The 25325-nt window shown below is 43.2% G+C and overlaps 1 protein-coding gene and 1 long non-coding RNA gene across 3 annotated transcripts in view; one reads left to right on the top strand and one right to left on the bottom strand.

Moving 5' to 3' along the window:
• Nucleotides 1-6844: 6844 nt before the first annotated feature.
• LOC103016856 (ras-related protein Rab-7b-like) overlaps nt 6845-25325 on the bottom strand; it is an 85211-nt gene continuing 66730 nt past the window's right edge. Inside the window, exon 6 of the mRNA XM_057545329.1 lies at nt 6845-8025. Coding sequence (XP_057401312.1) covers nt 8008-8025 — 18 coding nt within the window. The 3' untranslated portion in view covers nt 6845-8007. The remainder of the gene's footprint in view (nt 8026-25325) is intronic.
• On the top strand, nt 8205-17720 carry LOC130708103 (uncharacterized). 2 transcript variants are annotated; one of them, XR_009008143.1, is made up of 5 exons: nt 8205-9259; nt 12525-12611; nt 14189-14246; nt 14568-14698; nt 16922-17720. It is a non-coding gene; the product is annotated as an uncharacterized LOC130708103 (long non-coding RNA). The 2 variants fall into 2 exon arrangements; XR_009008144.1 differs by lacking the exon at nt 12525-12611.

The raw sequence follows: 25325 nt of genomic DNA, 5'->3' as shown, positions 1-25325 counted from the left end.
GATGTTATCATCAGGAAAAATTGGGTAAAGGGCACATAAGATCTCTCTGTCCTACTTCTTAAAACTGTATGTGAATCTACAATTATCTCAAATGATTTCTAAAAATAAAATAAAACTAACATTATTGATTGCTGGAAAAAAAATGCATTTTTGTTGGTGACAATGAGAACGTCAAAACCTGAACCCAGGAAAACTAGATTTAGTAGAAATTTATTAACACAAAGTAAACTCAACAAAGGCTAAAACTGAAAATAGTAACAGTTGTTACTGACTAAAAATTGAAGCACATTTTCTCTATATATTTACCTATGTATAATTTGGCCTGGAAAAATTGAACTTGGTAGAAATAATTCCCACAACAGCAGAAGCTGTAATTGGTCACATTTGATATCGTCAAGAACACTGATAAAATAAATGCAACTGGTCTCAATGCAAAGAAGTTTCGTAAATTGAAAACAAAAATAGAAAAATTTGGAAGCAATGACTGTACCATTTAGAAAACTGATCACAGAATTGAATTGGCTTAAAGGAGTTTGTGTTAGAAAATACTCTCTCAATGAAAATGTAATAGCCTTAGCATTCTGACTTAAATATTTGTATTCAGTACTTAGCAGATCAAAACTATGGAATCAAAACATCCTATCATCTAGCCAAACCTTATGAAATGTTTACTATGTGCCAGGCACTTGACATACACTAGACACTTTTACATTCATTTATATCCTTTTATTTTATAACCTTTATAACATAAATTAGCTACGGTATTTCACAGATGAAGAACTGAGGTTTACAGAGATTGAGCAAGATTTCTGAGATGCTGCTGCTAGTAAGTGGTAGAGCTGGGATTTGAACCCAGTTCTCTCCGACTCCCTATGCTGTTTCCATACATTACCGGCCTTTCAGTGATGAAAAGGAAATATACCATTGTGATTATAACCCAGACTCTGAAACCAGACTATCCATGTTCAAATCTAATCTCCATCATTTAACTAAGAGGGGCATAGGGCAAGGTTCTTTACCCATCCATGCATCAGTTTCTTTATTTACATGAAGGAAATAGAGTGCATAACTCATAGGGTTGTGGTGATTAAATGGATCAACACACGTAAAGTATTTAGAACAGTGTTGAACACACAACAAAAACTCCATGTTAGCTTTTATTATATAATATTTTCTTGACTCCAATGTTGGACAAAATATTTTTGAAAAAAAAAAACCAGGGCTTCCCTGGTGGCACAGTGGTTGAGGGTCTGCCTGCCGATGCAGGGGACGCGGGTTCGAGCCCTGGTCTGGGAAGATCCCACATGCCGCGGAGCAACGGGGCCCGTGAGCCACAACTACTGAGCCTGCGCGTCTGGAGCCTGTGCTCCGCAACGGGAGGGGCCGCGATAGTGAGAGGCCCGCGCATCGCGATGGGGAGTGGCCCCCACTTGCCGCAACTAGAGAGGGCCCTCGCACGAAACGAAGACCCAACACAGCCAAAATAAATAAATAAAGTGAAAAGAATCAAATTAAAAAAAAAAAATGTTCCTGTTGCTTTCTTACATATCATGCTACAATACAAAAGCTGAATTAGACAACTCAGAAAGTAGTCAGGTTTAAAAAAAAAAAAAAAAAAACAACCAAAAAGAAGAAAGGAAGAAGTATTTTTGAAAATCTGATTTGCGAGGACACTCAGAATTTGGGAGGAATGAATGGTAAAATAACCTAAGTTTTGTCAAACATTAACATGTATATGTCTTTTATTGTAGGATTTGAACAAGATAGTGATATTAATTGCATTTGACCGGATATCAGGAGTTTTAAAGAAGTTACCTTTGGCTCTAGGGGATTGAAGTGTTTCTCCCCTGCCTATCTAATTGAATTAATTCCATATTGGACCAGCTTTTATTAATGTTCCTACTCTATGCTGATCCTGTAGTGATTGTGCATTGAGGGGAGAAAATACTGATTCAACTGAGTATTCTCAGGCATTAATCCTTCCTGGGTATGGGATGTCACTGAAATGATCTGGAGCTGTATGCTTCTCCTTTGCGTGTATCTTGTATAATGAAGAGTCAATAATGGACTTTTTTAAAATTATTTTTTGAGACATCAAACACTTTCCAATTTGATTTTGCCTTTTTAAAAATCAGAAAGTTCTGGGTATTTTCCAATTCTATATCTAGTTGCAATCAGACCCATTTCCCTTTCTCATAGCACATGAAACCAGCATCATTCTATTTCCAGTTAATTTTTCTGTGCTTCTAAAGGAGTGACTGTTTCACTTTGATGTTGCAGATGTTGAAACTCACAGGAAGTAGGGGGTCAGATTTACTGGAAAGCTTACATTTTTGAGGTCAAGTAGAGGTGAGCTAATTCTCAAAAGGGGAGGAAGGACCACTTCAAAAGGTTCTGAATCTTATTTTCTCCATTAGCCTAATTGACACTTATACTGGGTGGATGATGGTAATTGCTTAAAGCCATGCCCCTTTCACTGCCTTGAAGGTGGTAAAGGGATAGAAGCCTTAGGTCCCTGTCAGGGCACAGCAAGGGAGTCCTCCTGCAACCATCTGAAAATAAGAGCTGCCAGGAACTACTCACCCCCCCTTCTTTATAATCATTTTGTAAATGTCTTCTTTTTTTAACTTTTTATTTTATATTGGAATACAGTTGATTAACAACATTGTGTTAGTTTCAGGTGTACAACAAAGTGATTCAGTTATACGTATACACGTATCTATTCTTTTTCAAGTTCTTTTCTCATTTAGGTTATTACAGAATACTGAGCAGAGTTCCCTGTGCTATACAGTAGGTCTTTGTTGGTTACCTATTTTAAATATAGCAGTGTGTACATGTCAATCCCATCCTCTTAAGCTCAGCTCAGAAACACACCCATGTGTTAATCAAGGCTACAGATTGACTCTCCCTACGTGGCATGGAAGATGGCCAACAACAGCCTTAGTCTTATGTGTTTCTTATTTGCAATCCAAGAAGAGAGACTTCTCTGCCTCCAATATGGAAAATTCTAGGAAAGACTTGGATTGGACCAATTTGGGACCCAAGCCTTTCCCTTGGACCTGTCTCTGTCTATTATAGCCTTATAGCATGCAGCATTATACTCCATCCAGTCTGCAAGTCAGGCCTCTTGTGGGCATTACAAAATGAGGTGAAGTGGGCAAGGGTGCTCTCAAGATGCTAAATAGAAGAGAGGATATTGGGTAGCCCTTGGCACTCAGGAAGCAAGCTTCATACACATGAGGTAGCCAGGAAGCAAGCTTCATACACATGAGGTAGCCAGAAAGCAATGACAGAATGATGAGATTTAGGAAATTATATGCCACAAACAATAACTAGGATTTACTTAGCGTTGCTTAAATGGCAATGAAATGTTTCCATCTTTCCCTGAACTCTCATACTCCCTGTCTATTTTATTAATGCAAAAACAGGCCCAGGGCTTCCCTGGTGGCGCAGTGGTTGAGAATCTGCCTGCTAATGCAGGAGACACGGGTTCGAGCCCTGGTCTGGGAGGATCCCACATGCCACGGAGCAGCTGGGCCCGTGAGCCACAACTACTGAGCCTGCGCGTCTGGAGCCTGTGCCCCGCAACGGGAGGGGCCGCGATGGAGAAAGGCCCGCGCACCGCGATGAAGAGCGGTCCCCGCACCGCGATGAAGAGTGGCCCCCACTTGCCGCAACTAGAGAAAGCCCTCGCACGAACCGAAGACCCAGCACAGTCAAAAATAAATAAATAAATAAATAAATAAATAATAAATAAAAATTAAAAAAAAAAAAAAAAAAAAAAAAACAGGCCCAAATTTCTACGTCTCATAGTGTGGGAGATTAGTGATCTTGAGGGTCCTCCTGTTTTTCAGAACAGGTATATCTTTCATAAAATACAACTTCTTTGCATTGCTGAGATTATGGAAATAAGGGACACCTCCATGGGGACACACCACACACACACACACACACACACACACACACAAACACACATAGTCAGAGATCTGAGTAGTTAGTATTGGAAAGTTGCTCTGAGGACATACAGGCAGAGTTGCTCTGAGGACAATTCCAAATAACAGTATGTCAAGAGGGAGAAGCTGACCCTGAGATTCACAGTTTAGTCCAGGGACTATGGAAGGGGATGACATGGGTCCAGGTCAGCAGCGTTTCTGGTCCTGGCAGAAGAAACCACTCTGGAGACAAGCATCCTATTCTGTATTCCACAGACCAAGAACAGCCAAATGTGAGCTCAATAGATCATCACACAAGGACACAAATCATAATGAGTGATTATCAGCAGAAATAAAACAGATTAGGATGCATATGGATTTGAAATATTAGAATTCTCAGAATCAGAATAGAGAATAACCATATATAAAATGTTTAAACAAAAGATGGGATCATAAAGATGAGCAAGCAGAAAGGAATAGCAAATATGATGAAGGAGGTTTGAAAAAGACATAGAACTTTTTAAAATGACATATATAGTTTTAGCTATTAAAAAAATTCAGGGAGTGCGGTAATAGCATATTAAACATAATTGAGGAGTGAATTGGTGAACCTGAAGATAGATCTGTAGAAATTTTCTAGAAAGTAGCACAAAGAAACAAGATGTAAAGTGCAAGAGAGAAAAAAAGAGACAAGGAAGGTAGAGTAAGAAGTTCCAATATCATCTCAGAGTCCAGGAGGAAGGAGTAGAAAAGACAGGTAAGAGGGCTAATTTAAAGGTAATTTCCTAAAACTGAGGTACATGAGTACAAGGACACAGTAATCATGGCAGTTACCCAACAAGACAAAGAAAAAGTAAATCCAAACATGGACATATTGAAGACAACATGCCAAGTACCAAAAACAAACTGAAGATCTTAAAAGCATTAAAAAAGAAAATGTACCACCTTCAAAGGAATGACAGACTGACAGCAATTTTCTCAACAGCAAAAACCAAAGCCAAGAGACAATGGAATAATATCTTCTAAATGCTGAGGGAAAATCACATCACAGTCATCCTAGAATTGTCCACCTAGCAAAAATACCTCCACTCATGAGAGTGAAATAAAAACATTTTTAGAGAAACAGAAACCAAGTCTACTACCAATAGACCTAAGCCAGAAGAACTTTAAAATATGCACTCCAGGAAGAAGGGAAATAATCTTGGAAGAAAAGTCTGAGTTGCAAAAAAGTAAAGAAGTAGGCAAATATTAATATTGTCCATAAAATAATATTAACATCTAATTTCCATAACTTAGAAATAAAAATGTTTAAGAAGACATAATGAAAATACTCAGGATAATAGTATAAAAGTTGAAAGAGGAAATTGTTGTGTGATTTGCTAGGAGGGTTGAGGTACTATTGTTAGTGTTTAGTAGTTTTGCATGGTATAATTTCAAAGGTAACCATCAGAGAACAGAAAGAGAGTACAGCATCACTTCCAAACGAGTAGAAGGAAAAATGGAATGAGAAAGCCAATAAAAATGGAAAGTTTTAATAGTCAAGAAGAGAAAAATAGGCAGAGGGAAAAATAAATAGGAAGCAGAAGGTAACAGCATAGTGGAAAGACAGACAAATATTGCATCATGTTAATGAAACAGGACTAAACTCACCACACAATGGACCGAGATAGTCACACTAGATATTTTAAAACATTCAGCCATGTGCTATTCACAGGGGACACATTCAAACATAAGGACAGGGAAAAGTTGGAAGTGAAAGATTTATGAAGCAAATATTAACCAAAAGAAAGATTTCTACTGTCAGAAAAGGTAGGCTTTAATACAGAAAAGCGTTATATAGATAGGGCCTCTGTGCAATAACAAAATGTTTGATACGTCTGAAAGATAAAACAATTCTAAAAAGTCTTATGTTACATGTAATGCAAAATTGATAGAGTACATAGGGAAATTAAACTCATCATCAGAGTGGGCAATGTTCAAGGTACATCTTTTATTTATTGATAGGACAAAAAATTAGTAAAAATATAAAAATGCAATTATCGTTTGATTTATCAAACATATATAGATTCCATATGACAATATTTACAAAGACTAACCATGGAATAGAAGAAGGGTTAAAATTTTCAAATATCCCTTATCATATGGACCAAGTTTTCCAACCACAGTGCAATTAATTTAGACCTCAAAAACATATGCTTAGAACTTTTAAATCTCACTTTTAAATACCTTTTGGATAAAAGACCCCGAGAAATTTAAATATATTTAGAACTAAACAATAATGAAAATACAACATACCAAGGCTTCTGGAATGCAATAAAAAAGATACTACGAGAGAAATGAGAGAAATGTAGAGACTTAAATGCTTATTCGTATAAGAGAGGCAAGGCTGAAAATTAATGAGCTAAGTACCCAACTTAAGAAATTAGAAAAAGAACAACAGAATAAATTTAAAGAAAAATAACTTTAGGTTTCGAAATTAATGAAATAGAAAACAAAGATTTACAAAAACCTAAAGTTGGTTCTTAGAAAACGCGAATAAAATAGGCAAGCCTCTAGGAGAATTGTGCAAGAAAGAGAAATGCACAAATAATATTAACAATAAAAAGGGATATAATGAGAGATCCATCAGAGACTAAGAAGATAAGAGAGTACTATAAAAAACTACATGCCAAAGAATGCATAAAGATGCATTAACTTAGAAGAAATGAGCACATTCTTTGAAAAATAACCAACTCAAATAGAAATAGCTCATAACCATCAAAACAAGTGAATCAATTGTTTAATTTTCCTACAAATAATCACCAGGCACAGATGATTTTACAAGTAAATTCTACCAAGTGTTCATGGAACATATCATTCTAATATTATGCAAATTCTTTGAAGAAAAAAGAAAAAGAATATTCCTTAATTCAGTCTATGAGTCCACTCTACCTTTGATGCTAAAACTGGAAAAATATAATAAAGAAAAATCATAGGGAAACTTCATTTAGGAACATAAAGAGAGTAATCCTACACAAATATTAGCAAAATAAATCCTGCACTTTATGAAAAAAAATAACACATCATGACTCAGCTGAGTTTATTCCAGGAATGTAAGGTTTAACTTCAGAAAATCTGTAATTATCTTTCACACCATTAGCATTACAAGAACAAAACAATATGGTTATTTCAAAAGACAGAGAAAACACATTCGATGAAATTCAAAATATCTATTTATGATTTAAAAAATTAACTAGCTCAGAATCGAAAGGGATTTCCTTAATCTGATAAGGGAAGTCTAACCAAAACCTACACAAAATTATTTTTAATGGTGAAACAGTGAAGGCTTTTAAAATCAGGAAGAAAAAAGAAAAGAAAGAAAACATATAAGGTTTGGAAAGGGGAAAAAAACCCTAAAATTTCTCATTATCCACAGATGATATGATTGTCTATATAGATTCTTTTATCTACAACCTTAAAAGTTTATATATGCATAATACAGCTTTGTGTAATAGCCAAGAACAAGAAACAATTCAAAGTCCATCAATAATAGAATGGATACATAAACTGAAGCGTAGTCGCGCAATGGAATTCTGTACGGCCAAGAGCATACCAATGATCAACAGCCATACTCAACAACATGGGTGAATCTCACAAACTTGATGTTGAGTGAAAGAAGCCAGACACCAAAGAGCACACACTGCATGATGCCATTTACATAAAGTACAAATACAGAAGGACTCACCTCTGCTGTGGAAGTCAGGAGAGTGGCTCCCCTTGGGCGGGGGGCTAGCGGCTGGAAGGGGCCCAGGGATGCAGTGTGCAGTAAGGAGGGAAAGCGTGGGATGTGGAGCCAAACGGTGTGGGGTTTAAATGCCGGCTCTGCCACTCACCAGCTGACAGACTGTCCACGCGGGACGTAACCACTGTGAGACTCAGTTTCCCCCACTGGAAAATGGGCATAAGGATGGTCCCCACCTCACTGGATTGCTATGAGATGAACAAGATAATGTATGTGAAGTCTGTGGCTCAGGAAGTTCTGGAAAGTGATAGCTATGGTTGTTGTCAGTCTTGTTCTTCTTCCTGGACTCCTCCACTAGGAACCTAGTGATTCCTGGGGGTAAAACACAAAAAACAGAGTTTTCCCTTAGCAGATGGCTTTTGATTTCAAGACGTTTCCTTCAGAGACGCTTTGGGGACCCTCCAGACCCCAGATATGTCCTCTTCAGTCGACACAGGTGTTGCTTTGTCCTTAGAACTCCTGCTGAGGTCACAGGCACCAAATGTCAAATGGTAAATTCTGCAAGGGGAGGGGGTGAGATACTAAATCAACTGCTTACTTAACTGCACTTCTTACAAATCTCAGACCAGCAAAACACATCTCTCATTCTTACCTTTATGGTCAGAGCTGCTTGAGTCTAAGGGCATTTTGGTTTGGAGGCTGTGTTTGGAAAACCTTCTGGTACCACTCTATCTGGGACTAGTCAGGCAGCCTCCCACCCCACCCTCGCCCGGGCATGCACCGCCATTTATCATGAAAAGAATGCAGCACCTGCTTCCCCCGCTAAATTTCCTGCTTTTTGTAAAAGCTTCTAAAATAGATTTTGAATTGTACGGTTTTCATAAATGCTGTTTTTGCAAAGTGTTTCTTGAATAATTATTTGTGCTTAGTGTTTGAAAAATAACTTTGCTCAAAGAGAAGGAAGATAATGTGTCTAGTGACTATAACATTAATGGGAGCACCCCTGAGCCAAGTTGAAGGAGATGGAGATGAGACACGTGGATAATCAACATTTGAGCTCCTGGAAGGGAGCCATAAACAAGTGGCAGACTTCCGTGGAGCTTCATCGATTCGTGTTCACTGAGCCTCATTCATTAGGGCAGTTGGGAAGCAGCAGGTGTACACACGTGTGCACATGTGTGTATTCCAAGGGGTGTAAGGACGAGAGATTGGTCCAAGCATCCTACCAATGTGACTTCTGCTTCATCCCAAGATGAGTCAGAGGCTTTCAAAGTATTGAAGAAAATAGGAAACGCTCCCCTAGTTCATGACGTAAAGCAGGAAGAAGCTTGAAGTGGGGCAGGCTGGGTTCCGGGTGCTGCACAAAAGCCCCAAATAAAAACAGAGCCTTTTCAGCCCAGAAAGAAAGCCACCTTGTCCGCTGCCCAGGCTGGAAAAGACACGGTCCAGAACATTTATTCTGCCATGCTTCAGTCTTTCAGGCAGAAAAAGCCCTGGCAGGAGTTGATTTTGCAAGTTGAACAGAGAAGACTCGTCTTTGGAGTGGAGGGGATCAAATGATACTAGATGTGAAAGCACTTTGGAAAGTTAAAGGGATTATACAAAGGTAAGAGATCATTGTTATTAGTGGTGTGTTTGCTGAGAAGATGCCAGAATATGTCTTCTCCATAGATGATCACGACACCGCAAGGGCCAGTCGTGTCAGAGTGAGGATGGCGTCAACTCAGGTGCCAGGAGGTGGGCCGTCAAGTGCAGCCCTACCGCTGATGAACCGCTAACTAAAAGCAAGCCCTTCGCCTCTCTGGCCTTGAGTTTCTATATCTGTAAATGGGGCATAATAATAACACCCTGCTCAGCGGGGTGTGGGAGGCCACATAGGTAAACGTGCCCAGCGTGTGAAAGCCCTCAAAAAACCAGCTATTGTTTACTGAGCTCTTATTCTGGGCCAGACACCACGCTGAGTGCTTTTTGTCTAGTCTCCCATTAATCTTTACGAGAAACCCATGCGGTAAGAATGGTTATTCTCCATGTATGATGAGACACGGAGGCTCCTTGTGGATGGAGGCCCTGAAAGGTCCTACTGGGTGCCCGAAACCCATAAGTGACAAGATCAAAACCCAAACACAAAACCCTGTGGTGCCAGCCCCAAGCTCTGTTCACTCTCTCCCATTTTTCCCCAATAAATGTTACTTGAATCTCAACTAGGTTGTCCATCTTTTGAAGGCAGGTCCTGTTTGTACTTCCTGAACTCTCATCCCGGAGCATCTGTTCTGGTATTGACTGCCATTAAATATTTACTGAAATTGAAATGTAATAGCTCTGTGGGAAGGTCCCTGCTGGCCCGGTCAGGCTCTGACAGCTGTTCTGTGACTCCACGTGACTCCCTGATCCAGGAGGGATGACCTCTGCACAGGGGAGCTCAGAGACCATCATACACACAGCTTCCAAGGGCAGGTGATCAGACAACTGTGCCCGTCACCACCCTGAAAAGAGGGACCCAGATCAGGTAGCCTCTGGTGGCCAGGCAGGTGTCTGAGGCCCTGGGGACATCCTCCAGCCCAGCTGTAGGAGTGCAGGTTGGCTTATCTCAAAGCTTCACAAAAATCACTTCAGAAGTAACATTCGAGCTGTCCCGCATTGTAAATCTTCGAAAAGATTTCTTCGAAAGCCTGACGTAAAGACTGTATTGTAGGAAACACTGCATCACCATCAACTTCCAAGTGAAAACTGCTAAAGTGTACACAGTGGACAATGCACCCAGCATTTCAAATTAAGGCTTTCTAACGTAGCATTTCTTCACTCTCACAGACAGATGCACACGGCCTGATTTGATATGATACCCAAATATAACCAAAGTGTAATTTTAGGAAACTAAATTAAACTAAACCAAAGTGTAATTTATTTTTGAGTCGATGATAATACCACTGTAAATTTTCTTTAGGATAACTCCTTCTCGTGCCAGAGATAATAATGTTCCTGTCTTCAATTAAATGAAAGATTGAGTATTTCCTAGGGAGCTACTTGGTAGATGTGGTGAAGCCGCTTCCCTCGTGCTGCCACGTCTCCTCATTTTCCGTCTTTCTTGGGTGCTCTCCTTTCGTGCATTCGTCCCTCTTTGCGAGTGCCTCGTTCAGAGTTAGTCCCCTCGGGTGTACATAAGTCTGGAGGAGGAGGACCGGTCCTCTGCCATTCAGAACCCAGGGGAGCACCCAGGAATGAGCAGGAGACAACCAAACTGTGCTGACGAGCATGGGCGGCTGGCAGGTGGGGCAGCGCACCAGTTTGGCACTATGCTCTGCATCCAAGCAAGCCCCGCCCCTAGTGCACCTAGTCTCATTTTTCAGGGACTGTTTGCCAGGCTGCAAGTGCTGTGTGGATTGGAACTCCAGTGTCCCATGGCCTCTCCAGCCTCTGACATCGAACTGGCTTTTGTCTTGACCTGCTCATATAAGATCTTGGGCTCCCACAAAGTCGCCTCTGGAAGTACCCAGAGTAGGTGTCCCTCCCCACCGTCATGCCTGTGGGCCATGTTCTGCCTCTGTCCCGCTCCCGTCCTCCTGAAAACCCACGTGAGAGTCACTGGCACTACCCACGTGAGACCCCAGTGTCCCCATCTTCCTGCACAGCCACTGCTGCCAGGTTGTATGGTCCTACAGCACAGGGTGCCGTGTGCCCAGAATATTAAACTCCCCTGTCCCCCACTGTGAGCCCTGCTTTGTCCTAGGGACACACATGCCTGCCGCTCACATTCTTAGATTCATGGTGTCTCACACAAGACAGTTCCTTCAATCCCTGCCTGCTGCCCTCCACACCCTGCCCCTCATCAGAGGCCAGCACGAATCCCCCACCACACACAGAGCCCCAGTGCAGTTCAGTTCTTGTGTACTGACTCCTTCTGCCGGCCCCCAGCTCACCAGACCGGCCTGGACACGTTTGCTGTCAGTGAGGGCTCAAGGAAGGACACCCACTGTGGGAATACATCGGGGTTTTTTAGTTAACATGCTGTTTTGTTTTCAAAAACTGAGATAGATAGATAGATAGATAGATAGATAGATAGATAGACAGATAGATAGATACGTGAGAAAGTTCTTCCTTACAGTAGAAAACCAACAAATAAATGTGAAAGGAATAATGGATTTAGAAAACCGGCACCTGGCAACCATCATCATAATGATAGATTCAGGCCAGAATCATCAATGGATGCTAAAATTAGTGGGTGAAATTTAGAGGAGTATATAGACCAACTCAAAGTACCTCCCCCCAAGATTCTTATTAATTACAAAGTAACCTTACAGAAGGGAAAATTAAGTCACTTTACCGTGGAAAAATCTGGCCCATCCCCCCTTAACCAAATGATCAAAGCTAACATCACTGGTGATGTAACAAAGAGACAGCAGCACGTGCCTCCTGATACGGTGCCCTGAGAAAAACCCAGCACCACAGCTTTGGTGTTACTGCCCAGAGCATACGACCTGAATGCAATCACAAAGAAACATCAGACAAGCCCGAAGGAAGGGTCATTCTACAACCTAAGTGGCCTGCGCTATGAAAAAATGTCAATATCATGAATGCAAAGAGATACTCAATAACTGTCCAAAATTAAAGCAGACTAAAGTGATGCAACAACTGAATAATATAGTCCTGGGTTTTCTTTTGCTATAAAGGACTTTATAGGAAAATTGATGACAACTGAATAAAGTCTGCAGGTTAGGGAATAGTATTGTATCAGTCTTACCCTGTATCAGTATATGTGGTGAGAGAGAAAATGATAAAACCAATATAGTAGAATGTTAACATTTGGGGTACAGGCAGACTTTGTGTATTGGGCTTTATTGTACTTCACAGATAACTGTGCTTTTTACACATTGAAGGTTTGTGGCAACCCCGTGTCAAGCACGTCTATCGGCGCCATTTTTCCAACAGCATTTGCTCACTTCGTGTCTCTGTGTCACGTTATGGTAATTCTCGCAGTATTTCAAACTTTTTCATCATTATTATATTCGTTACAGTGATTGTGATCAGTGATCTTTCATGTTACTATTGCGAGAAGATTATGAAGGCTCAGGTGATGGTTAGCATTCTTAACAATAAAGTATTTTTTAATTAAGTTATATATGCTCTCTTAGTCATGCTATTGCACACTTAATAGACTATAGTGTAAACATAACTTTGATGTGCACTAGGAAACCACAAAACTTAGAGTGTCTCACTTTCTTTGATATTCTTTTTTCTGGAACCAAACCTGCAATATTTTTGAGGTCTGCCTTATTTGAGTGTAATTCTTTGCCCTAGCCTTGTAACTGCTCTGTAAATTGAAGTTAGGTCATCATTTATTTTTTTTAAATCTGAGTTTTTCTTTGAAATTTCTGAAGGCATGTTTGTATGTTGCCAAACCAGGGTGGTGGGAGAAATAGTTGCTGTTTTCCCAGCAATAGCTAAATCCAGTCTTCTCCTTGGCTTTAAGGGCACAGCTGGTTTCCAGGTCTTTGCAAACAGAGAATCATCACTGTTACCTGAATTTAAACCAGTTCTAAACCTTTTCATGGCTGTTTCAAAATAGCTTAGAAAAAATTGGTGGGGAAATGGGATGGGCGTGGGGTAAGGAGGGCTGCATTTCTAAAAGGACGCATACCCTGTACACCCTGAGCCCCCCGTAGGGTTGTCTGCTTGGCTTCTGAGAGGGAAAAGCTGCAAGGTCAACGCAAGACCCTCCTTCCCCCTCATGCCAGGGGCCAAGAGCTCCACGTCCACAGATTCCTGCAAGCCTGCTCATGACTCAGGTCTCAGAGCTGATTTCTTATAGTCCTAAAAATAATTCAAAACTAGCCCAAAGCTACTCACACATCAGACAACCTGAGGGCACTCTTGCTGGCATCAGGAAACTCAGAGACCTAATTAAACTCTTCTTCCCCTCCCCTCCCTGGGAGCACAGACTAGGGGAGAGCAAATCACAATGGTCAGATCCACGTGGGTGTCCCCTGAGGGGAGGGAGTGACCTCAAATCCCAGCAGAAAAGCAAAGAAGGTGGGAAGACTGTGGGATCCTGGGCTGCCTAAGGCTGGTTTCCAAGAAAGATGTGTCCCTGCTGCTTCTCTCTTTTGTTCAGGGGCCCGCCAGCCCTCTGACAACCGCCCATATGTCCAGCTGGGGCAGTCCCACTAGGAGAAAAGAGACCTAGATATCTGTGCTAGAGATGGGCTTCAGAGCAGTATGTGGGCCGTGGCAACTGGAAAAGACTATTTTCAGTTGAATCTGCACCCATCTACCATTCCCCTCCTATGTGGGAGGGACTGATATAAACCAGGGACGGGACAGTTCTCCCAAGCTTAGTTAGGATGTGACCTCAGGGTTGGGCAGGAGGAAGTTATAGGACTAGAGTCCCCACCTCAACCCCTCCTCCCCACTGTCACGTACCCTGAGTGAACAGGAAGTGTTTATACACCTGGCAGGTATGCAAGAACACTTCTTAGTTTTGAATCAAATAAATAACATCGAGGCGACATTTAGTGTTCATTGTCTACCTTCCTCATTCCAGGCACGATGCTAATCGCTCCAGGAGATGATCTCTTTTCGTCCTCCCAACCGTCTATGTGGTAGGTATTATTAGTCCCATTTGAGAGTTGAGGAAACTGAAGCTGAGAGAGGCAATTTCCCAAGTCACCTTTGAGAAAGTGGAAGAGCAGTTAAGTTTGCAGTCAAACAGGGAAGCCAAACAACCACATGAAATATTAAACAGCAGTAAAAGAGCTCTTTGGAGAAGGGTTTCACCCTAGACTTTGTCCATGACCTCACCAGTTTCAAGGCTTCAGTCCTCTCCATGCAAAGCCCCCTAAACCTGTAGCTCCAGGTCCGGCCTCTCTCCTGTGCTACAAAAATTCCCTAAATGCTTGCTGTCTGCTTGCTGTCTCCTCCAGGTTGCCCTCTCTGGAGCTCACACTCAGCCTGGCCAAAACTAAGCTCACCATCACTTCTATGTTCATCCCAGACTAACTCCTCATCCGATGTGTCTATTTCTGGGCAGTGACACCATCTCCTAAAGACAAAGGTTTGAAATCTTGAGCTTTCCATCACTGTTCCGTTATATGCTGTCTGAAATACTTTTTTCTCATTTTCCTTCCTCTCCCATACCTGCAGCTCTTCTTTCACCTATCCTCCCTCACCCATCTAAGGAAATCTGGGCTCTCTTTTAGCAGAAAAATATGATAGAACTCCTTCCTCATCTATCCACCAGTGCCTAAGAATGATTTTTTGAAAGTTGATCAGTCAGAAAAAGGAATGTCAAATCCTGGACGCTCACTTTACCTAGATCCAATTTTAATGATTCACGTACATACCTTTATTATCTAACAAAATGGAACGAGGACACTCAGCGTGAAGAAAAAAACATTTTTTTTTAGACTCTACCAAGCCTTGTGCCAGGTGCTTTCACATACATTATCTAACTTAATTCTTATAACAACTCTGCAAGGTAGATACGATAAAACTCACTTTATAGACAAGTTCAAAATCAAGCTCAAAGGGTGGGAGGGAGGGAGACGCAAGAGGGAAGAGATATGGGGATATATGTATATGTATAGCTGATTCACTTTGTTTTAAAGCAGAAACTAACACACCATTGTAAAGCAATTATACTCCAATAAAGATGTTAAAAATTAATTAATTAATTCAAAAAAAATCAAGCTCAAAGAAGCTGAATAACATGCTCAAATCATACACCTAGTGAGTCTAGAAGCCTTTCTCTTCTCTTTTACAATCTCTCCCTAAGTGATCTCACCCAGATTTAAAATATCATCCATAAGCTGATAATTTCCAGCTTCATGTCTACAACTCTGTGTTCTGGACCTCTTACATCCCCCCTTAAATGGCTAATCCACCTAGATAAATTAACATGTCCAAAACCCAAGTCTTGGATTTTCCCCTCCCCCACTAAAATAGTTTCTCCAAGGCTACTGAAACTTCTGCCTCATCCCTACCACTCTCTCCCTTGCCCTCCAAGCTCCAGTAACACAGGCTGATTTGGTATGACTTAAACATGTTAATCTTATTCTTGCTACAAAGAGTATGTACTTACAAGGAATATCCTTCCCCCAAATCTTCCTTCTAGCTTTTTCCTTCACAACTCAGATCTCTCACTTCCTCAGAGAGTTTCCCTAATCGTCTAGCTCAAGTAACCTGTTGGTCCCACCACTCTCTATCCCATCATTCTATTTTCTCCATAGTACATATCAGTACATATGTGAAATTAATTTTTAAAAATATGTTAGTTGGTTCTCTCCCCAGACCAGATAGTAAGCTCCATGAAGGCAGACACTTTATTTCTTATATCCCAGTTCCTAGTATAATACCTGACACAAAATGGGTGCTCAATAAATATATGTTGAATCAAAGAATGAAAGAGTTTCAGAATAAGAATTGAACACAGCCTTGTGTAAATGCAAACCTCATGCTGGATGAAGGTTGAGTGATGGTTACTTGTCTTGGAAATCACAAGATGAGGCAAGTTCCTAGGTGTGCATCAACTTCATTAAACCCTTTGTAGCCAGTTTGATCCCAAATAAGCTAAGGTCAGTGGTGGGTAAGAAGCAGGGGCCTGGGGGCTTCCATGGTGTTCCATAGTCAGTGCCCCCTTGAATGATCCATGCTTCCATCTCCATGCCAGGATGGCTATTGTGACATGGATTCAAACCTCTAATTTCACCCTGAGGTAGACACTACTAGCTGCCTTCCCAATAGGCATTTCCATCTCCCTAATGCCAAGAGTAATTCATGCACCTACCATTAGCTTGTCATGTGCTTTGGGGAAAGCTGGATACATCCTTAATCCCAAGGGTCTATATGAGTCTAAGCCAGTCATGGTGGTCCCATTCCCCTTGCCTGTGACCGGTTTAGGCATGAACATGGTATGCGGTCCTGGCTAAGGACACATGAGGGGAAATCTGTGTGGGGCTTCTGTGAAAGATTCCTTCACTTGCCCAAGAGAGACACAAGGAAAGATAGTTGCTTTTCTTCCACAAGAGTAATTGTGTTATTGTGTCTGGGTGTGGCACAGTGGAGCTAAGGCAGTCATCATGAGCTCACAACAAAGCTGATGTGTTGAAAAGGGCAGAATAGAAGTATGGACAGAAACTGGGGCCTTGATGCTAGATGAGCCACTGAATTAACCAACCCCTGCAGCACCCTACCTCGAGATCTCTTTTTATGGGCGATGATAAGGACAATGGTCTTTACTGTCCAAACCATTCTGAGTTGAGGTTTCTGTTTCTTTCAGCCAAAAGCAGGCTCAAGGAGCCATGCCCTGATGAGACTTTGTCGATCTACTTCTTGGCTCTGTTTCAGGCCTACATCAGTCAAAGTCAAATTGTTGCTGCCTTTAGCAACAATTGGTCACATCTGGTCCTCGGTCCTGAACTAGCCTCACTATGTGGAATCCTTCCAGATCGAGAAGAGCCACATGAAATAAATAATATTTTTGACATATTTATTGCACTTTGCATTTTATAGAGGTTTCAGTATTTCCTTCTACATGCTTCAGCATCTAGTATGTGCCAAGCCTGGCACAAGCAGCGTGATAGAGCTGTGAAGGCAACAGACAAGATCTGCGTCCTCATGAAGCCTACAAGGAAACAAGTACAATAATTTCAGATTGTGGTGAGTGACGTGCAGGAAATAGATAAGGCAATGAAACAGAGAGTAACCAGCCAACTGCAGTAGGAAGACTTCTTAAGACCTGATGGTCAGGGAAGGCCTCTTTGAAGAGGTGACCTTTTCTCAGTTGTAACTTGCATCTATTTTTTCTATTATTGAAAAATGTACATAACATAAAATTTACCATTTTAACCATTTTTAGTGTATAGTTCAGTAGCATTAAGTACATTCACATTGCTATTCAACTATCATTACCTTCCATCTCCAGAATTTTTCATCATCCCAAACCTAAATTCCATATCCATTGAACACTAACTCCCCACTCCTCTCTCCCCCCAGCCCCAATGACCACCATTATGCTTTCTGCCTATGAATTTGACTACTCTTGGTACCTCACAGAATTAAAATCATACAATATTTGTCATTTGTGGCTGGCTTATTTCACTCAGCATATGTCCTCAAGCTTCATCCATGTTGAAGCATGCATCAGAATCTCCCTTCTTTTTAAGGCCAAATGATATTTCATTGTATGGATACACCATTTTGTTGATCCATTCATCCACTGATGAACGCTTCAGTTCAAGAAGGTGACGTTTGAAATGAGAGCTAAAGAATGAAAAGAACCAGCCATCCAAACCCAAAGAACGTACAACGCTGAGAGTGGACCATAGTGTAAACTGTGGACTTTCAGTGGTTATGATGTGTTCGCATAGGTTCATCATTGTAACAAATGTACCACTCTGGTGGGCGATGTTGATAATGGGGAAAACTGTACATGTGTGGGCACAGGGGGTATATGGGCAATCTTTGTACCACCCCCTCAATTTTGCTATGAACCTAAAACTGCTCTAAAAATATAAAGTCTTAACATAAAAAAAAAAAAGAGCCAGTCACAGGAATTGCCAAGGGACTGGTTTCTCGGCAGATGGGGCAGCAAAGATAAAGGCTGGGAAACTTCTAATCTTTCCTGAAGACTCAACTCCAATGCCAGCCCCTCTGCAGTTTTCTCTCACATCCCTGAGCAGCCGGTCACTCCCTGTCTGTGCTTCCAAGGACTTTTACCTGTATTTATCCCATTGCACCGTTGTCTCTCCTACCAGGCTATGGTTCCATCACCCTTCCGAACACACATTTTTTTTTTTTTCCAAGAGCTGCAAACAACTGCAAAACGGTGAACTTGAGCTGCCAACAAACTGTGAAAATGATGGATTTGAGTTTCTCTTTACTTTCAGCCCCATAAGGCGGAGGAGATAAGGAACACGATGAAACAGCAAATGCAGGTGGAGGAGGAAAAGAAGCAAAGGACCTGCGTCCTCTCCTAGCTAAGCCTTGAATTTAGAGCCGCAGCTTCCTGGAGCGGGGGGGGGGGGGGGGGGGGATATTGCAGATCCTGTAATACAAGGTGTTTGCTTTGTTGTGGGGTGAAATGTTTTGTGCAAGCTTCCTGGACGGACACGGAGAGGCTGGGAGAACAGCAGGCTCTTAGCAGTCCTGAGAGGTGGTTAAAGCAAGTTTTCAGTGCCCCTCTGTATCCTCCTGGTGTCCCATCGGCTGGAGGACTTCACATTATTCCACGCTTGGTGGGCTTCTGGGGCAAAGGGGTCCTTGCAGGGCCCCCTCAGCTCATACCTGCAAGGGCTGCAAACAGCCCTGGGTGACTTGCTGTGAATCTTTGCTAACAGGAAGGAAAATGGCGGTTACTCCCATTGCCCCAAAGATCCTGGGTCCCAGAGAGAGAGAGAGAGAGAGACTTGGTCTTACTCCAGAGGATGCCATCCCATCAGCTGGGAGAGGGTCGCTGGTGGTGCAGAGGCCCCAGGTGCACTCTAGCGGTTGGTGGGTGGACAGACCATCCTGAAACTGGCTGTTCAGAGGTGGCCCCTGTGCTTTGCTCGTCCACATGGCCTTGAACTTGTCAGAGCTGCCACTGCGCTTTGCATGAACTTGCCCTCTACAGCCCAAGCCATCCTTCTCTGACTCTCTGTCACAAAGCTGATTAACATTCTCTCTCGGAATAATTCCCAGGCCCCTCAATCCCTTTCAAAAGCTATTTTCTCCCTTTACATGGAGCACAATTTTGTGGGGACAGAGGATATCGAATAATGCGAATGCTGAATTCTCAGAAAATGGCCAGACGTTAGATTGGTATGTATGCATCCCTCACATAGAAACAGGAAGATGTTCGTCTTTTGTTTATTGACTAGGCAATCAAAAAATTACTCAGAGTCTATTGTGTGCTACGAACTAGGCATTTTGGAAGAGACGGCACGGCCTGACATGGTCCTGGCCATTCACAGAATTATCAACCTGCTGAGAATGACTAGCACATGTGAGAAAATGAGAGAGAAACTGAATGCTATTGTGTGTGGCCCTAACCCTTTGTGCGTAATTACAGGCTGCCATCCATCCCTGGGAAACACACCCTTTCTATAGGATGGGTCTCCCTCGGAGTATTTTTCAAGGTGAACGAGGCACTGTTCTTCCGAATGTGGCATTCCTGCCAAACTCTCTAGCATATTTGTCATCTGAATAAATCTGATCAACAAATGACACTCTATACTCCTTGGAGCAAACACCAAGTACGGATGCTGCATGTGGACCCTGAAGGCAGAGGGTCATCTCAGTGACAGCTCATTATCACATGACCTGGAAAGCCAAGGTTGCCCATGTCCCCGCCCCTCACCAGGCGGGGCCACGTCTCCTTGCCTGCAGGGATTCCCAGGGTGACGGCTCTGTGTCTGCGGCTATGGCCACACCAGGCACGACTGCCGATTGTTTCCCTGGGGCTGACCTCATACACCTCACACTTTTGTCCTCTGGGCTGCTGGGAATGCCCTTTGGGGTTTTCCCATCTGAGCTGCCATCTCTCTGCAGTGGCCCCTGCCCTTCCCCTCTTCCTCTCTTCCTGGGGGAATCACAAGGTTTAGGGAAAAGGTAGAAGCAATTCCTATCTAAAGAATTCCGCATTTGGCTCTTTGTTCCCCCTGTGATGGGGCTCAATCACAGCCACCACCTCTGTCCAGAGTTACAAGTGCAAAGGAACCCAGAGAAGGGAGAAGTCAGTGTGGAAAGAAAAGGGCTGGGAAGGCTGCCTGGAGGAGGCACCTGATTGTGTCTTTGACATATTGGCATGATTAGAAAGAGAGGGGGAGGGGAGACCCCAACAGGGTGAAGAACTGGGGCAGATCTGAGCAGGCTGGGGGTGGGGGCAAGCTGAGGGTGACACCAGGGGGCAGAAGGGCATGGAGGAGCCTGGTGAGTCCAGGGCAGAGGGCCAGGGGAGGAGGTGAATAAGGTCCACTCCCCAGCCAAGAGTGAGCACTTACTATGGGCAGACACTGTGCTAGGTCCTGGGGACAGAGCAAGGGACAAACAGACAAATCTTACTGCCCACCCCATTGGAATGTGACAGAGCTTATATCCTGGTGGGCAGAAGCATTCTAGGAGTAAAATAATAAGTAAATTGTATAGTATTTAGAACCCGATAAAGTGCTATGGAGGAGAATAAAGCAGGGAGAGTGAAAGGGAGAGCTGGAGAGGCTGAGGAGTATCAAAATGTAAATGCGATGGTTAGAGAAGGCCACACAGAGATAAGTGACATTTGAGCAAAACTATGAAGAAGTTGATGGAGTGAACCATGTGAGCAGCTGAAGGAAGAGTAACCCAGGCAGATGGACCAGCAAGTGCAAAGGCCCAGGGGTAGGAGCTAAATCCACATATCCACGGAATAGCAAAGGGACCAACACGGCTAGCGTGAAATGAACAAAGAGAGAATAGGAAATCAAGTTAAATAAGTCATGGGGAGGTGGATTGTGTAGGGCCTTGTAGACCCCTGGATGGGCTTTCTTTGCCTTTTTATTGTCCTCTGAGTGACATAAGGAGAGATTTAGCAGCTCTCTCTGATGGCTTGGTTGGCAAGAGTGGGGGCAAGCAGGGAGGTCAATTAGGAAAGAATGCAACAACCAAGGCAAGCGGTCATGATGGCGAGGACCAGTGTGGTGGCCGTGAAAGTGAGAAATGGTGGAGGCTGGGTGGTGGGTTTTTTTTTTCCGGCCACATCGTGGCATGCAGGACCAAACCCATGCCCCCTGCAGTGGAAGCATGGGGTCCTAACCACTGGACCTCCAGGGAATTCCCCTGGGTGTGTTTTTAAAGTGGTCTCAACAAGCTGGCTGTAGCCGATGATATAGCCTGGGGTGTAAGAGAAAGAAAGCACTCCAGGAAGACGCCAAGGTTTTCCACCTGAGTAATTGGAAAGAAGGAGATTCAATTAATGGTGATAGTTACTTGGTTGGGGAGGGGAAAGGACCTGGTGGGAGGGGTGGAGTTTCAACTATAGAGACTCTGAGTTTGCCTTGCAGGCAACAGGAAGGATTTTAGTCTTTGTGATGAAATGAACGTTCCAGAAAGGCAAATCTGGCAGTAATATTTAAGAGGGGCTAGAGCAGAGAAAGACCTAAGATTAGGGACTCTGCTTTAATCTAGACATGAAGTGATATTTATGGGAATGAAAGTAGAAAATCTATGTAGAATGCAAATGTGCAATGGAGTCTTTTTTTGAGACCCACTAAAAACAGGCTGAACCTTCCCATGTCCCACAGTAGGTCCTATGCCCTCCCTGACGTTTCTGTGATTTCAAAACCTTATGTTTGTACAGCCATTTCTCACGCTGTCCTTTGAGCACCGATCTCGCTCTGTCTCACTTCTTGGAGCTGGTACCTTCTCTCTGACTTGGGAGGGGGGACATCCCCTTTTCTTGATTTTTCTCCCAAACTACTCACACAGGAAAGCAGGGGGTAGTCAGCTTTACTGAAGATTTGTAGGGTCATGATGGTGGCATGGGGTGTTGGGAGGTGACATTGTGCTCCTGCCCCCAGGAAGCTTAAGGACACCTTGTTCTTAAAAAGCTGCTCCACTGCATCTGTCTTAACAAGTGTTCTCACTGGTGTGAGTGACAGACCCCAAATGACAGCAGCTCAGACTCAAGATAGAGGCTCATTTCTCTCTCACGTGACAATGCCGAGGTCAGGAATCTGCTGTGCCTCCGGGGCTGGTGTGGCCTCCCGTGGTGCCAGGGCCCAGGATCCTGCTGTCTTCTCGCTCTGCCGTGTGTGGCCTCCATTCCCAAAGCCTTCTGACGGGGACAGCTGGCCTCTGGAAAGAGGAAGGTAAGAGCCCCACTCCTCCCTGGGAGGGAAGTTCCCCCAGGCTGCCCGGACCTCTTCCTCTTACAAACCACTGGGCAGAAGGAGGGCGACAGGTCGTATCTGGTTGCAAAGGGGGTGGGATTTACAGGTGGGATTTATTCTGGGAAGTCATGTACCCACTGAACATTTAGGGATTTTTTTTTTTTTTTTAAACTAGAAGAATAGAGGAAACTGGAGGCTGTTGATAAGCCTCCTTCCTTGGAGCCAGTCTCACTTCCCGGGACTCCCTTCCCCAGCCCAACCACTCCACACTGACAGCCTTGCTTTCCAGCCAGACACACCCTTTCACTTGAATTCCTAAAACGACACTGTTTTCTCCTGAGAAGGACTTTGTGCCAGCCTCTTCAATTAATGCTTTTTCTCCCAACCCACAAAAGAACAGGCATTTGAAGAAAACAGCGACAGAACTTGGGATGAAGAAGAGAGAAAATTTAGGTCCCTGCCTTTGGAAACAGGAAAAATAGGAGTCACCCTATTGGAAATAAGGTCATGGGGAAGGAAGAGTGTAAATAAAAATAAAAAAACAAACTTACGGTTACCAAAGGGGAAGGGGGAGGGGGATAAATTAGGAGTATGGGGTTAACAGATACACACTACTGTATATAAAATAGATAAACAACAAGGACCTACTGTATAGTACAGGGAACTATATTCAATATCTTTTTTTTTAAATTAATTAATTAATTTATTTATTTTGGCTGTGTTGGGTCTTCGTTTCTGTGTGAGGGCTTTCTCTAGTTGCGGCAAGTGGGGGCCACTCTTCATCGCGGTGCGCGGGCCTCTCACTATCGCGGCGTCTCTTGTTGCGGAGCACAGGCTTCAGACGCACAGGCTCAGTAGTTGTGGCTCACGGGCCCAGTTGCTCCGCGGCATGTGGGATCTTCCCAGACCAGGGCTCGAACCCGTGTCCCCTGCATTGGCAGGCAGACTCTCAACCACTGCGCCACCAGGGAAGCCCTATTCAATATCTTATAATAACCTATAATGAGAAAGAATATGAAAAAGGAGATATATATATATATATATATATATATATATATATATATAACTGAATCACTTTGCTGTACACCAGAAACTAACACAACGTTATAAATCAACTGTACTTCAAAAATATATTTATATATATAGGTGGGGAAGTGGAATGGGGATGGGAAGAGAGTGCATTTCTAGAGGAACTGGTTATACAAGGTTTGGACATGATAAATTAAAGGTAAGGGTGGCATCAAGGTAAAAATGTATTCCACATTCTTGAAAATGTAGAAGAAAATATCAGGTAAAAAGTCAAGCTGAAGGATGGATGTAATTTCTATATGCCTCAGTTTTCTCATCTGTAGAGTGGTGGTAATAATAGGACCTCTTAAATGATGTAGAGCGTGTAGCACAGGGCCTGCACACAGCGAGTGTGGGGTACGTATTAGCTGTTACTGCTTTCACTAGATGCAAGTCATCAGCTAGCAGGAGGCAGAATGTGCTCACCTAGAGGGATGTTTGAGAAAGAAAAGAGATGCAAATCTCTCCTTGGGGGTTAACCAAGGGGGAGGGAGGAAGAAAGAACAGAAGAGGGAGGAGAAGAGGCTGGGAAAGTGTGGGGCTGCTGAGGCTTTGAGAGGAGGGAGGGTCAGGAGTGGGTGATCTTTAGGTCAAACGCTGCAGTCAGACCTGGACGAGGGGGACTGAGGCAGAGACCCCGGGTTCAACAGGCAAGGCATCAGTACACTTTGCAAGGGAATTTCCTTGAGATATTAGACACAGCAGCCAAGACCACAGAGGATAAATGAAGAAGTGCTGGTATAAATGAAGGGCAAGGGCAGCGTAGATCTTACATGGCCACCGAGACACAGGAGCCAGGTTGCTGGGAGTCATAGAGAAACAAGGCTGGAAATCTGCCAGGTTGATGGGGGAGATCACTCAACCTGGGTGACACTGCGGGTTCCAGCGTGTCCACCAATCTCTCAGGGCAGCAGGACCCAAGGGATGTGTGGCCAAGGACTCCACAGGGATGGGTAGAAGCCAAGCCGAGCAGCCGGCTCCAGCTCACATTCCAGCCCCCCTGCATCTCTTACCTTCTCGATTCTACACACAGGCAATTCTGAGGGCTGGCCAGCTGGTCTCAGAGAAGCAGGTGCTCCTTTGTGGCAGCTCCTAGGTCCTCTGCATAGCGATGCCACAGGGAAGTGAGTTTGAAATTGACGGGGGTTTTCTGCCAAAACTGGTACCCAACTTGTTCCAGTCACAATCTACTCATCACGTAGTGATTCAGAAATATGGCAAAGCAACCCAACAGAGACCCATATTCTTTCTTTCCCTCTCTTTGGTATCTTAGAGGTGATGAATAAGAATCTGTCATATTATTTATGATAAAGTGCCACATATATACTCCTTTTGACATTCAAATCTCGACTTAAATAGCATGAAACATGCCTGCCCTCTTTAAAGGATGGCTTCTCTGAAAGCGGATAATTCACCATTATCTCTACATGACCAGGTGTAATTTGCGAGACCAGAAGATTCATTTTCCTGTTTAAAACAATGAATGGGATTGAGATGCTGATTTGTTTGGTAGCTGCTTTAGGCTGCCAACTCTAGATGTTTTCATCTTTTATCTAGGTTGGTGTCTGTTTCAGAGCAAAAACAGCCAGGAGCAGTCAGTAAGATAAACACATGCCAAGTGAGAACTTTTGCCAAGAGGGAAAATCTTATCTAATCCATGTGGGACAAAGATGTGCTGGTGGACGAGCCCATGTCCAAGAGTAGGCTTGAGGTCCAAGGGGAAGGCTGAAATGGCCTGGAGGTCCATAACCTTGCCTCTGCCCTCACAGC

The sequence above is a fragment of the Balaenoptera acutorostrata genome, chromosome 1 (genome assembly GCF_949987535.1).
Source record: "Balaenoptera acutorostrata chromosome 1, mBalAcu1.1, whole genome shotgun sequence".
In the NCBI taxonomy this organism is placed as follows: Eukaryota; Metazoa; Chordata; class Mammalia; order Artiodactyla; family Balaenopteridae; genus Balaenoptera; species Balaenoptera acutorostrata.
This window is presented reverse-complemented; position numbering and strand designations above follow the sequence as displayed.